Here is a 14,570-nt window from a genome sequence, read left to right on the forward strand (position 1 = left end):
TAAACCTTTTCAGCAGTTTTTAGAGTTGAATTAATCTATATAACATGTTGATTGAGAAATCTGAACTTTAACCCCAGCTAAGTACTTCAAGAAAATTGTAATGTGCTATGACTTGAATCATTTTCCCCCCCAAAAAAAAACCTTGTTAATTTTGGATTTTATCCCCTGACCTGAAACACTCAGATTTCTCTTTAGAAGTAATTAGTGGATTAAAAGGTTAGTTGTTAGATTATAAGCTTTAAAGAATATTATAGAGAGCTCAGAATGTTCCAAGTGCAAAATGCCCAAATTTTGGAAATTTCATGTTTTAATTTCCAACACCCCTGATTTTAATTCAAGTCTAAGCATGTTTTCTTGGACACAAAAAATTATTTTACACCAAGTTAAAGTTTTTGATAGTTGTTGATTGTCATTCAGCTAGGTGAAATGTGTGTTACATTGTACAACATATTGAGAGCATCTAATTAGTTCTTGCAGTATCAATTTTGGATAAAAAATTTTGGCAAGGAAGCTTTGGTTTTTATTCAAATTCTCCTGGTCAGTGCCTTTGGAAATTTCAAGAAAAAAGTATGGAGAATATGCACACTAATCTTAAGGTGTAAGAGGTGATTGCACCATGGCTGGACATGTAAACCCAAAAAAAACCCGCATGGGGAAGAAATGGGGACCATGTTCCCCAAACCTGTGCTATGGTGATTAAAACTTTGGGGTTTGAAGGTTGCTTAACAGTGTTTTACCCTAAAATGTTTTACTACTGTAATTACACAGCCTTTGTTTGTTAGCGTCCTTTATAAAAATGCCTTATCTTCTTCTTAGTCACCAGTAGTTACATTTGTAGAGGCTGAAAAGATAAAAATAAAACAGCAGATAATTTTAATAATGTTGTAAAGACAGTAGTGTTAGTTAAGTGCTAAATTTTTGTAACCTATTTTGAACTATTTAATTGGAATGTTAATTTTGCCAACAATCAAAATTTTCACACAGTTATATCTTTTAATGTACATTTGCTGCTTGGGTTGATGTACTGTATTGAGAGTATCTGCAGATTCTTTGAATTCAAAGTGGAAGAACACACTAACACTCTGTGAAGTGTATGCCAATGATAACAATACCTCAAGGTACCCTTGCGAATTAAAGGTAGGAATTCCTAGGAATTCCTAGGATTTTCCTAAGAATTCCTAAGAATCTATTCCTAGGAATTCTTAAGAATTCCTAGGAATTCCTAGGAACAAAGGTGTGAATTTTCACGGTAATTGGAACATGGAATTCCTAGGATTTCCTAGGAATTCCAAGGTTTTCTAATCTTGCTTGGTGTGGGTGCGTAATTCCCAGGAATTCCTAGGAATTCCCAAAAAAACCTAGAAATTCCTAAAAACTCCTTGTTTATAGCCAACAGGACTTGGAATTCCTAGGAATTCCCAGGAATTTCAAGGAATTCTTAGGAATTCCAACTCAGAGCACCTGAATGACTTCCCTGGAATACTGTGAATCTAAAAACTTGCTGGAAATTCCTAGGAATTTTTAGTAATTTCAGGAATGTTTAAGAATTACTGGGAATTTTAGGAAAACTTCAAGGCAACTAATATTAAATAAATACATGCATTATCTATGAAATTTATTTACATGTTCAAGTCAGGTTTACAGTTAATTATTTAGTTTATTAGCTTCGCCGACCAGCAGGGACACCGCAACAGCTTGTGCCAATTACTGCAGGCCTAGTAAACCCACCCATCCCAACCCAGGGGATAGGACATCCATCACGTTCAGTTATCTCATATGTGGGAAATTAACGTCTCCTACCCTCAACCCTGCAGGAGACGGGACCTCCATTTATTCGTCCCTATCAGAGAAGACTAGAATATCTAACCATTTCTTGATGTTCTAGAAAGGTAGCAAATTCTTGTCAATTATTTTAAGACCTTGAGTGTTGGTCTGGCCGGGGCTCGAACCCTCGCCCTACCGCACAACAGTCCAGCGCACTATCCATTGAGCTAACTGGGTGGCGGTTAAAAATTTGCTATTATATATTAACATGAACATGTAGTAATATTAGGAAGAAATTTCTTTTTTTTTCTTGAAAACTTCATAAAAATTGTCCTCAATTACAGCTATTCATTTAAAATAGTCCAAGTGAATTATTAAATTTGGTTTGACACAAATTGTGAATAAAATCTGTTGATTCTTTTTCATGAAATGCAATAACTTGGGTTATTTTTATTGCAATAAATAGTAGTATCACTCAGCTTTGACTTAATTTAATGTAGTTGTAACTTCTTTGGATAAGTCTTGTGTGTTAAAATTCAAATGTAAGCTGTCAAGCAGCATCTTCATGCTCTGCTGTTTGTTTTTGCTGATTCTGCAAGTTGAAATTGAGAGATTTCTTCTCAATTTTGACTGAACACTCTTGAGGGTGAAAGGCTTAATTACAGTTAAATAATTGATTTTTTAATCAAATTCTTGTTGTAATTGTAATAATTAATTGCAATTAAGTTATCCCAAACTGCAGACTAAGCAGCTGTAATTGTCTTTTTCTGCTGGGCTCGCAGCATGCTTAAAACGCGACTCAAATAATCCTGAAACCTTTAGCTCACTGATAGATTTATTTAATTGTAAAGCGTAAGCTTAAGAAACTGTGGCATGCAAGTGACCGATTCGATTCTCAGTTTTGATCACGTACCAAATATTGCAATTTGTACTCACCACAAACTTTCAGAATCATTAGCTTTATAAATGGCCGCTCGACCCTTGTACCGACCAGTCGATAACTGTAATGTCCCTTCTTTTAGCTTCACGGCGCCGACAACTTGCTTTTCATCAATTTAACACTCGCGCTATTCTCGTTTTCCCATTGAACGACGGTAAAACCCATCTTTAGAGATGTCGTATTTGCGAAACAGTCGAGAAAAGAAATAACTTACGCACAAGCGATCGACGGATGAAAAGTACATTCAAAGATGAGCACCAAATAAAGGTTTCTTTGTCTACAACCCACGGGCATGATCACGTGGATATTTTGGGAATTGTTATTGGCTTGTAAAGAGAATCTGCTGGCTTGCCCGATTGCAGTCTTAAGAGAACGCGCAGGGTTCGGCTTCTTGACGATGGTTTCATTTAATAGATCAATGGTTTGAAGATGATGTAAATAATGATATGAACTCACTCAATGTAGAAATAATCGAGAAGAGTCGAACGTAATACAAATGCACGATTTGTGGCCGAAAGTTGTCGAGGAAACAAAGACTCGAAACCCTGACTTGAGCTGTGTTCACGGCAAAGGTGAGAAACAACACAAGGCAATCACAAGTTCTTTGAATGTGATTACAAACGTGTTTTACCTTCATTATTATAACCGATGGATACCACCTTATGAAGTATAAGAACTACCTAGATGATCATAATGTACCAATACCCAAATCGATGAAGTTGGACCATAACAAGCATTCATCGACACCGTCCATTTCGCGGCCATCTCGATTCCTTTAAGTCTAGATCTTTGACGCTAATCCACTGAGCTTAAAAGCGGTGCCAACAGTCAAGTTCATCTCATAACGAAGAAACATTTGTACAAGAGAAGGAAGCGATTAGAGTATGTTAGAATTCTTGCCTACAAACGAATGTGCATATTCCGAAGCATTGACCCCTGCTTATGATTTATGTTTATGTTTTATGATTTTGGCACAATTCTGCGGACATGAGTCATTTTGCATCGCAATAAAAACTTTTTATGATTATGGAATCCAAGAAGCCTTTGAGGTTAGAAAGCAAATCTGTGGTATGAGTGCATTGGATTTAAATTGACAATTTGTACTTAATATAATTGACTTCTGCTTTATGAAAAAATGCATGTTAATGTTAGGATTTACTAAAACTTACTTTAAATAATAAATTCCATGATAAACAAATTGTTCAGGTATTTATATCTCTTGGTACATTCTGTTTAGCACATCTTTCATTGAACCAAATTTTTAAGCCTCTAAAATTACTCCTTATCTTATAACCTTCACATTCAAGGTATTTAGAAGTTCTTGGAATTATTTGGATTTCAGGGCTATTAATTTGCCTCAAATTCAATACCCAGAAATTCCCAATAATTCCACCCTTGTTAACTTAAGGGTAGTTGCATAGCTGAGAATTCCTAGGGATTCCTAAGAATTCCAAGTCCTCACAAAACTGGAACATTCCTTTCCCAGAAGTTCCCAGTAATTCCAAGCTTTTGAAACCAGAGCTTATTTGCATAGTTAGGAATGTTTGAGAATTCCTAGGAATTCCAAGTCCTCACAAAACTGGAACCTTCCTTTCCCAGAAATTCCCAGTAATTCCAAGCTTTTCAAATCAGAGCTTATTTCCATAGTTGGGAATTTTTGAGAATTCCTAGGAATTCCCAGAAAACTGGGAATTCAGTTCACAAGGGTACTGTGCCAAAACTCTTTTAAATGTTAAAATCACATTATCTAATTTTTTCGTTAAAAATAACGTAGCAGCAGTGTAAGGAATATATGATTTGTTTTGTTTGAAGACGTAGATTTTTGTTAAAGGATGTTACAAGAGATTTGAAAGTTTAAGTCCTAAGCAATGAATCTGTATGATTGCTGGATACTTTCTCTGAAATTATTTTGTCTTATGAATAGTGATTGTCTCTTCCTTGTTCTTGTAGTGCAACTTACATCCTAAAAATTCAAAGAGAAAGGACCAACCTTTAAGTTTTTTTTTTCCAGCATGAGGCTTTTTAGCTGCTAAGGACTGTTTGCTCATGACTGGTTTGATAGGCTGTCAAATGGGTATGACCAGAACAAGAATTATATGCCATTTTGGGATTCATGCAGTCTCTATATATTTCAAGAGTGTGATAAGTTTTTTTTAAAGTTCCTTTGCCTAACAACTTCTATCTGACAAGTTTGGGTCCTCTCATTACCTGTTTGCTGGATATTGTAGTGATATTATTTGGGAGAGTTATATGTTGATAATTTCCTTGAAGTAAAGGGTTCAATGCTGACCTGGATAGGATCTATGAATTCCTTCTGGTTGATTTTGGTGCTTTCAAATGATCAGATTTCCTGGAAACTATTTAAAGCCTTCAGGCTGTTCTGCATACTGTATTTGTGACAGTTAAGCTTACTTACCTTTTGAATTGGCTGAGAATGAGTATCTGAGCTGGAAAAATAATAAGAATTTGTTTGTTTGTTTGTCTGTAGTCTGAATTCCTTTTCCTATTATTAATCTAGTTGTTTGCCCTGGAAATAAGACTTCAAGCTCCCAATATAAAAATGTTACCAAGACTAACCTTGTTTTGATGAGAAATAGACAGAAATAAGAGGCATAAGTAGCACTCACCTTTTTTACTGTTAAAAAAATGTTTGAGAACATACTGCATGGTTAGTAATATGATGAGTTATAGAATATATAAGAGGTATTATTGATACTCAACTTTTTTGCTGTTAAAAAAAATGTTTGAGAACATACTGATTAGGAACATGATGGGTTATAGACTGATACAAGAAGTATTATTGATAATCACCTTATTTGCTGTTTAAAAAAATGTTTGAGAACATACTGATTAGGAACATGATGGGTTATAGACTGATATAAGAAGTATTATTGATACTCACCTTATTTGCTGTTTAAAAAAATGTTTGAGAACATACTGATTAGGAACATGATGGGTTATAGACTGATATAAGAAGTATTATTGATACTCACCTTATTTGCTGTTTAATAAGATGCTTGAGAACATACTGATTAGGAACATGATGGGTTATTAAGACTGATATAAGAAGTATTATTGATACTCACCATTTTTTCTGTTTAAAAAAATGTTTGAGAACATACTGATTACGAACATGATGGGTTATAGACTGATATAAGAAGTATTATTGATACTCACCTTATTTGCTGTTTAAAAAAATGTTTGAGAACATACTGATTAGGAACATGATGGGTTATAGACTGATATAAGAAGTATTATTGATACTCACCTTATTTGCTGTTTAAAAAATGTTTGAGAACATACTGATTAGGAACATGATGGGTTATAGACTGATATAAGAAGTATTATTGATACTCACCTTATTTGCTGTTTAAAAAAATGTTTGAGAACATACTGATTAGGAACATGATGGGTTATAGACTGATATAAGAAGTATTATTGATACTCACCTTATTTGCTGTTTAATAAGATGCTTGAGAACATACTGATTAGGAACATGATGGGTTATTAAGACTGATATAAGAAGTATTATTGATACTCACCATTTTTTCTGTTTAAAAAAATGTTTGAGAACATACTGATTACGAACATGATGGGTTATAGACTGATATAAGAAGTATTATTGATACTCACCTTATTTGCTGTTTAAAAAAATGTTTGAGAACATACTGATTAGGAACATGATGGGTTATAGACTGATATAAGAAGTATTATTGATACTCACCTTATTTGCTGTTTAATAAGATGTTTGAGAACATACTGATTAGGAACATGATGGGTTATTAAGACTGATATAAGAAGTATTATTGATACTCACCTTATTTGCTGTTTAAAAAAATGTTTGAGAACATACTGATTAGGAAGATGATGGGTTATAGACTGATATAAGAAGTATTATCACATGACTCGGGCAGTCAGAGGGCGAATAACTAAAATCAACCAATCAAAATGCTCTATTGCCGGTCAATATTCTCTAAGTATTGGACCGGGCACTGTCCCGAATGGTCCTGAATGATACCGCACTTGTGTCCCTTTGAACTTCAGTCTTATAATAAATCTCGTATCAACCAAGCTTGCTCAGGACTGTACTGGAAGAATATCGGCCCTCAAGCTTTTTTGTACGGACCTCGCTGCACTCGGTCCATACTGTCAAGATCTCAGGCTGATATTCTCCCAGTACGGCCCTCGCACTTGGTTAATAAGATATATTTATTGATACTCACCTTATTTGATGTTTAAAAAAATGTTTGAGAACATACTGATTAGGAACATGATGGGTTATAGACTGATATAAGAAGAATTATTGATACTCACCTTTAATACTATTAAAAAAATGTTTGAGAACATACTGACTAATAACTTGATGATTATCCACTGATATCTGCATGTACATGTTGGAGGCATTAGTAGCACTCACCTTTTTTGCTGTTTGAAGAAATGTTTGTTGACATGGTGATAAATAACAAGTAAAATGATGTATGTATTTGTAAGAGAATGATGGTGCAACCAAAATAGGCTAGTACACTTATCTTGTCCTGAAAAGAAATGCAATAAATTAAGTGTCAGCCCCAAATAATAGCACTTACCTTGTTCCTGAAAAAATTTAGTTGTTAGTAACTATGACTTTCTAAGAAAGTGACACACAGAGAGAGAGTCTTTTTTTATTTTTTTTTTCTATGAACATCGTTCTTAAGTTTTCAATGAATTTGCATGTGTATATTTTGGTGACACATTAATTTTTTGTTATGTTATGGAACCATCAATCTTCAGGTCTGCTCCAAAAAATGGGCTCGGAGCTGCTAGAATTAAATCCCTGAAAAGTAAATAAATTAGTAATCTTGTAGTTGAAGTCTAAAGTTAGGTTTCTGAAGTTGGAAGAATGACAGACACACAGGTTGTTTTTCTCTACTTTTTGAAAATATTACAACCAGTTGCTCGTTAAATTCTTGCTAAGGGTGGGATGCACTTTAAATTTCCTAAATGAAAACTTAAGCATCTGCAGAAACCTCAAGTGTTCCTGTGTCAGTAAATGTCAACACCCCGATTGGAACACTCAGGGTGTCCCAGATCAGGTTTAAGAGGTTGGCTAGTTAACGAGTAAGGGTCGTTATCAAGCTCTTAGACAGTAAATTTGATGCCAATTGATGTTGAAATCGAAAGACAGAATGGTAGCCATAGTGAATTTCAAACCGAAAGCCGAACTCGGAATAGAATAAAACACACCCACCTGGTGACAACTTGGAGACCTTGCCCTACCTTTGTAAGGGTTGGTTGCTGCACACATCAGGCCTCTGTGATCCAATTTGTCAAGAGAAGAGTATTCTATTCCCCAACATTACGAAAACAGCTTGAAAGCTGAGTTTTTAAGACAATTGCTTTAATGTATGAACCAAAAGCAAATATTTTAACTGGGTCATTTCTTAAGACTAATATGAGGTTTCCTCTCCATTGTGACTCCTCATCTGCTCCATAATGTTAGTTGATGTGTTCTATTTTTGCCCAGAATTTGAACTGACAGCTGTTATGCTATCAAACAATTATACAAGTAGTTTATTGTCTGTCACCTAAGCTGGTGTGTTCGGTTCCCTATTTCCCACTAAATGAAGTCTTGTGTCCAAGTCTTGTTATTCTGCATTGGAGCTGATGTAGAGGTCTAAATTTTGCAGTTCTTGCCTCGTAGCTTTAAGTGTTTTAGTCTTCCATAGAAGCTGTAAGGAGGGATAAAGGTTCCAGTTCCCCTCCTAGTCTTCAGTCTTGTTGGTCTTCTAAAGGGGAGACGGAAGGACTTATTATACTAGTTCTTGCCTCTTGGGCTTAATTTTGTTGCCTTCCACAGGGGTTGAAGTGAAGGACTAGGTGGTGTTTGATGGACTTCGTATAGTTGCAGTTGATCCAGAGAAGGGACATGGTGTTTTAAGGGCTTTAGGCTGGTTTATTCCTTGTAGTAAGCAGCTGTAATGTTGTATTTCAAGTTAACATTTTCTCTCTAGTTGCAAAGGGCCAAGTAAGATTAAAACTATGCAAAGGTTTAATAAGAGATTTCCTTCTACAGCATGCCAAGTGTACTTTAACTTTTTGCACGTGATTGACTAGTTGGATAATTTGTTTTGTTTTTTTAAAGCTAACTGTTGATAACTTAGTCACTGAATTTTCTCTAGTGGCTTAATGCCCCCCCCAAAAACGTTGAATTATTTTTTTTAAAATGAGACCAATACTCTGTCAATTTATTCTGAAAAACTGCCTTTAAATGCTTTGTTAACTACCTTCTATAGTAATTTACCCCTTAAAGGTATTCAACTGTTTGAAATCTAAATTGTCTATTAGCAGGTAAAACGGTTACAAATATCTTCATGCTTTTGTTATTTTTTACCTGATTTTCCGTAGCCTTGTGTTGATGATCTCACTAAAAGGATCACCTGAAAATACCAAAGCAAGCATGCTGTTATGTACACACACAAAGTTACAGTCAACTGCAACTTACCATCTGCAGAAAGAGCTTGAGATGAATAGAGTTCTCTTCTTCATATCTATCTTAACTGGTCCATGAGATGAGCTACAGCGTCATCTTTCCTGGAATTAGTAACGGTTAGTAATATCATCTTTTATCGAAGTGGAAATGTTAGCTCCCGAAAATGAGCTAGTCTCTTAAAGTGGTTTCTCAAACAGAGCGAGGGTCATTGAACTGCCAAAAAGCACATTTGCCCCCGAAAATGGGCTTCTTCATGCTGCCCTAGAAGAAAAGTTGAGTGCAATTTTGCCTCCAAATGGGCCCAGAAATCCTGAAATAAAAGATGTTAGTAGCACTTACCTTCTTTCTGGAAAAAAATGTGGTATTAGTCAATGTTATGTTAATTGTACTTTGTAGCCAATTTATTTCAGAGTAAGACACAAAAACACAGAGTTTTGCGATTTTTTTATTTTTGAAAATGTTACATGAATCGTTTTATTATTTAATCGTCTAGGGTAGGATGCGCTTTCCTACATGAAAAATTTAGCATCTGTGGAAACCTCAAGTGTTCTTGTGTCAGTAAATGTTGACATCCCGATTAGAACATTAATGGTGTCCCAGATGGTAGCTAGCTAACGAGTCAAGGTCGTTACCAAGCCTATATACGGTAAATTGGATGCCAATATGTGTTGAAATCGAAGGCTGGAGTGATAGCCGAAGTGATTTTGAAGCTGAAAGCCGAACTCGGAAGAAAATAAAACCCACTCACCTGGTGACATCTGGCAGACCTTGCCCTACCTTTCTGTGGGTTGGTTGCTGTGCACATAATGCTGGGATGTTGAGTGAGGAGTTGATTTTGCAAAATTTGGTGACAGCCTGTAAGCTGACTTGTCAAACAATTGGCTCAATGTATGATTCAAAAGCAAATATTAATAATGGGCCATTTCTTCAAACTATATTATGTTGTCTCCTCTCCATTGTGATTCCTTTTCTGCTCCCTGATGTTGGTTGATGTGTTGTATTTTGGACATTAATTGGCCCGCAATTTGGACTGACAGCTATTATGCTGTCAAAATACAGCATACACTTAGCCTAGTTTATTTTCTCTGTGACCTAAGCTGGTGTGTGCAGTTCCCTATTTCCCACTAAATGAAGCCTTGACAAGCGGCTTCAACTGGAGTTAAACCACTAAACATGATAGAAGTGGCAAATGAGCACACTTCCCAGTTGAATGGCCTAATTTATCCAGTTAAATATATAGTAACTAAATCGATGTCTGGTTGAACCTTTGGCCAAAATGGGTTGCCGCAATAATTTTTACAATATAATTTGGTTGAAAATGCTTCACTAGATTGCAGTCTATGGAATTGCTGCTATCGGGTGAAACATTATAAAATTGGTATTTGAGGCGCTACTAAGCAGGGAGCTCCAGCGCGGAAGAGTGGATGTTGATGTCCATGGTTGAAGAGCCATTGTAGTCCTGGAGGATATGTGCACAGTTGATGCAGTCGTGATGTAGAAACAAGGCCGAAATTGTCTAAAGAAGAATCTTAAGCCGAAACCTAACCTAAGCCGAAAGTACCTGAAAAGGAACCCTATTAAAATTAAGGGAAGAAAAAAGGGAGGCCCAGCCAACCCCAGGGGACCCAACTAACTTAGCTAACTACATTAAGTTAAGCCGAATGAGAAGTTTCTAGACTTCTGTCTGAAATTTAAAATAAGGTTCAACCAGTGCTTTATATTATAGTCCCTCTCGTCCAACCCACAAGGAATTCTCTGACCTGTTGTGTTTGTCTTCCATCAGTGTCTTCTTACTGACTCATTCCCAGATGATCATCAGAGTGAATGTATGTAACAAGATGTAGCAGACATTGGAAAGAAGTGAAGAGAAACTCGATTTGTGGTCTCATCTTCCCAAACAGTCCAATTCCCCACATCTTTGTATTTTCTCCATCAGAATCAATCTGGAAGGAGTCAGCCTTGACTTGCTATGTGTTAGCTGGGAAGCAGTGGGAAAAGGAAAGGAGACTGGAACGGACTAGATCAGACTGGACGGGGGTGGACTGGAGTGGAGTGGAGTGGACAGTTGGAACTGGAAGTGGACCAGTTTGTGAGGATTGAGTCAGGAACCGCATGATATGGCCAGTAGTCAATGAGAGCTGAAAATTGATTAATGAATATATTGAGTTAGTGATATAAACTGTAGTACTGTTATATTTTGATTGCAAGAAATTGTTTGAACATTGGCAATGGGAGGGAGAGCATTAGAGAGAAATTCATGATTAGGGTAGTTTCTAAGGTTTTCTTTACACACTAAATAGAGCATGTCAATTTGTCACACAGGATAAGCAAGGAATGGTCTTTTTAGGAGTAAAAGTCACTCTGAAAACTTCAAGAATGTTGTGAATGTGAAAACTTAAAGTTGTAAGGAATTCCTTGGGAATACTTTCATTGGGACACAAATGGAAACTTGACTGGGATCTTCAAAACTCCTTGTTATGCACAAGGGAACTTTGTCCTGAGAGGCTCTTTGTTCGAATACGAGGTTGTTGCAATGCTATAGTCATCTACCCACCTTAAATGTGCTTGTCCAGTGTAGTTTCCTTGTGGCTGACTTTGGGATGTTGTGCTGATTGATCCCTTCATCACATGTGTCTGGCCTGTTGACTGTCTTCATCAGCAGCATTAATTTAGTTCTGACATAGTTACAGTTGCACTAGTGCACAGTCTTGCCTAAAGGCTTTTAGCACTTACTTGAATGGGTTTGAATCCCACTGAGACCAAAAGATCTTTAACTTTTTTTTGTTCTTGTTTTTATTGTTGCAACTGTTATGGGTTTGAATCCCACTAAAGTTTTAAGTGATACTCACCTCTGTTGATTTTAAGTCTTTCCTTTGTCGTTACAGCAAAGCATGTCTTGTATTAAATTGGATGATCTATTGTAAAGCTGTTAATCAGGCCTTGAAATCTTTTATATTTCTTTATTTGGTGGTTGTTCTGGCCCGGACCCGCAGTGGGAGGATATCACGCCCCCCAGTGAGACTGGACTTGTGATGAGACCACCCTACTAAGGACATTTTTGTTTTGTTAGTATTATGGGATATAGGAACATGTGCTTTTCGCTTGAAGTTAGCAGTCTTTTCGTTGGATTAAAAGGAGTGATTTAAACCGTTGTCAAAAGTTGAAGTTATTTAGTAGTCTGAACAAAATATTATGGTCCTTCGGAGCCGGATCTGAGAAACCTTTGGGGAAGCAAAGCACTAAGCAGAAAAGTAAACATCGAGATAAACGATTACAGGATTGAATATGGCAGACAACTGTGCATCGTCAGAGGAGGAAATTGTGAGTGAAATGTCTCTTTCCCAAGTCAAAGCCGAGGTACAAAGGAGAGGCTTACCGGCAAAAGGAAAGAAAACAGCTCTCATGGCCCGACTTATCGTTGCTATAAAACAACAAGAATCTAATCCTCCATCTTTGCAAAACAAAAGTAAGGGATCGACTCATGTAGGCTCTAAACAGGCCTTGCTAGCTGACAACGTGCCTGCAGCATCAACTGGTGAACTTTTGTCGTCACAGTCTCCTAATCATCAGTTAAGTAATTTTCAGTAGTTAAGAAGGAAAGAAATGATCCTCAAGATGGACATTAATGCTGTGATACAAGTAATACTTGAGACAAGCAAAAGCCCAGCAACAACGTCATAAGAATGGAAAATCGTGTTCAAAAGTTGAATGGTTACAGGGAGAGTTGCAGTGAGGTAAGAGAGGAAATTATTGCTCTTATTTCTGATGATGAAGTAGCTGAAGAAGCTCAAAGGTGGATTGACTATCGAGTGATTGATAATGCTTTAGACATAGATCAAGAGTATACATCAATTCAGGAAGTTTCCAAGGTAGACGAACAAACTGCTTCGGGTTCAGCGGAGCACAAACAGTCACATTTAAAATTACCAAAACTTGAGTTACCCAAGTTTGATGGAGATGTTTTAAAATTTTTTGGGACCAAATCGAGGTTGCCATTCATGATAATGACAATGTGCCAGCTGTTCAAAAGTTCACCTACCTGCGTTCAGTGCTTGAAGGGATTGCTTATCATACAATCGAAGGATTTGAAGTCACTAGTGCTAATTATAAGCATGCTGTTGATGCTCTGAAACATCGCTTTGGTAGGAAAAGAATAATTATTTCATCTCTAGTCAAGTCAATTGTCCAGCTACCAAGGTCAAACGAAGGAGTAGAGTCTTTGCGAGATCTCCATGATACTCTAAAGAATCGGATTAGAGCACTGGAGGCCCTAGGCGAAAAGCCAATGACCCATTCTTGTATCCTCCTTCCAATATTAGAAACCAAACTTCCACCTGAGTTATCCGAGAAATGGGAATTAGAACTAACTGACACCAAGGAGGAAAGTGTTGATCTTGAACTTTTCTTCAAGTTCCTGAATAAACAAGTGATTTCCAAGGAGGCCGGAAAAAGGAATGCTAGTATGATTGGTGAGAATGGTGGGACAGCTAGAGGAAGTGGGGGACGAGACAGGATGGAGCTGGGGCAAGGAACACCCGGGAGAAAGTGTTTTCAGCAGCCGCTCTACTAGCAAGTGAGACAAATCGGAGAAGTTATGCAGCTTGCCATGTGTGTAAGGAGCAGGGACATGAAATATTTAAATGTCCAGAGCTTGAGCGAAAGTCAGTTGACAAACGTTGGCAGTTAGTAAGGGAGAGCCGGCTGTGTTTTAACTGTTTAAAGCCTGCAAATACTTTCCACTATTCTTTAGTCTGCCGCCAACCCAAGTGCAAAGTTGAAGAATGTGGCGGGCGTCATCACAATATACTTCATGGTGACTGGGATCCTACCATGGAAGAAAAGGGACATACAACGTTAAGTGGATTCGTGGCTTCGTACAACTCCAAGATGCAACAAACCTTATTACAGAATGGGACAGCCATGCTGGTTTCAGAGGATTTCCAGAGAGCACCTGTAAGGGTTTTGTTTTACTCAGGAAGCCAGAGGTCTTATATCACCAAGAACGCTGTGGAATCATTTGCCCTTGATGGACCTTCTGAAGTCCTTAGTGTATCCATGTTAGGGGGAGAAACCAGTCAAACGAAGAGAATGAAGAAAGTCAGGCTCTCACCTGCCTCTGTTCAAGAAAACGTTTCAACGCCAGTTAGCATGGAGGCCCTCACCATTGACAAGATCTGCACACCACTAGAACCAGTGGAGATCAGGCTAGAGGATTATCCCCATCTGCGGAACTTGATACTTGCCGACTCGTACCCTCGTGGACCAGTTAACGTCGATATTTTGATAGGGGCAGACTTTTACTTTCCATTTATGAGTGGTAAATGCAATAAAGGGGAAATCACTCATGCTCCCACTGCAGTAGAGTCAACACTTGGATGGATTTAGGAGGACCCATTG

General features: G+C 37.2%; 1 protein-coding gene across 1 annotated transcript; it reads left to right on the plus strand.

Moving 5' to 3' along the window:
* Nucleotides 1–12,856: 12,856 nt before the first annotated feature.
* On the plus strand, nt 12,857–14,558 carry LOC148737715 (uncharacterized). The gene is made up of 3 exons (XM_088749334.1): nt 12,857–13,042; nt 13,162–13,642; nt 13,924–14,558. Exons 1-3 carry the CDS (start codon nt 12,857–12,859, stop codon nt 14,556–14,558), a joined length of 1,302 nt encoding a protein of 433 aa, XP_088605460.1.
* Nucleotides 14,559–14,570: the final 12 nt, after the last annotated feature.

This window comes from Stylophora pistillata, chromosome 2 (assembly GCF_964205215.1).
Source record: "Stylophora pistillata chromosome 2, jaStyPist1.2, whole genome shotgun sequence".
NCBI classification, from domain to species: domain Eukaryota; kingdom Metazoa; phylum Cnidaria; class Anthozoa; order Scleractinia; family Pocilloporidae; genus Stylophora; species Stylophora pistillata.

Coding starts and splice junctions, on each gene's coding strand:
- LOC148737715 (XM_088749334.1), top strand. CDS start 12,857: ATGGAAAATCGTGTTCAAAAGTTGAATGGTTACAGGGAGAGTTGCAGT. Junction 13,043..13,161: donor CAATTCAGGAAGTTTCCAAG/GTAGACGAACAA, acceptor GACCAAATCGAG/GTTGCCATTCATGATAATGA. Junction 13,643..13,923: donor AAGGAATGCTAGTATGATTG/GTGAGAATGGTG, acceptor ACTATTCTTTAG/TCTGCCGCCAACCCAAGTGC.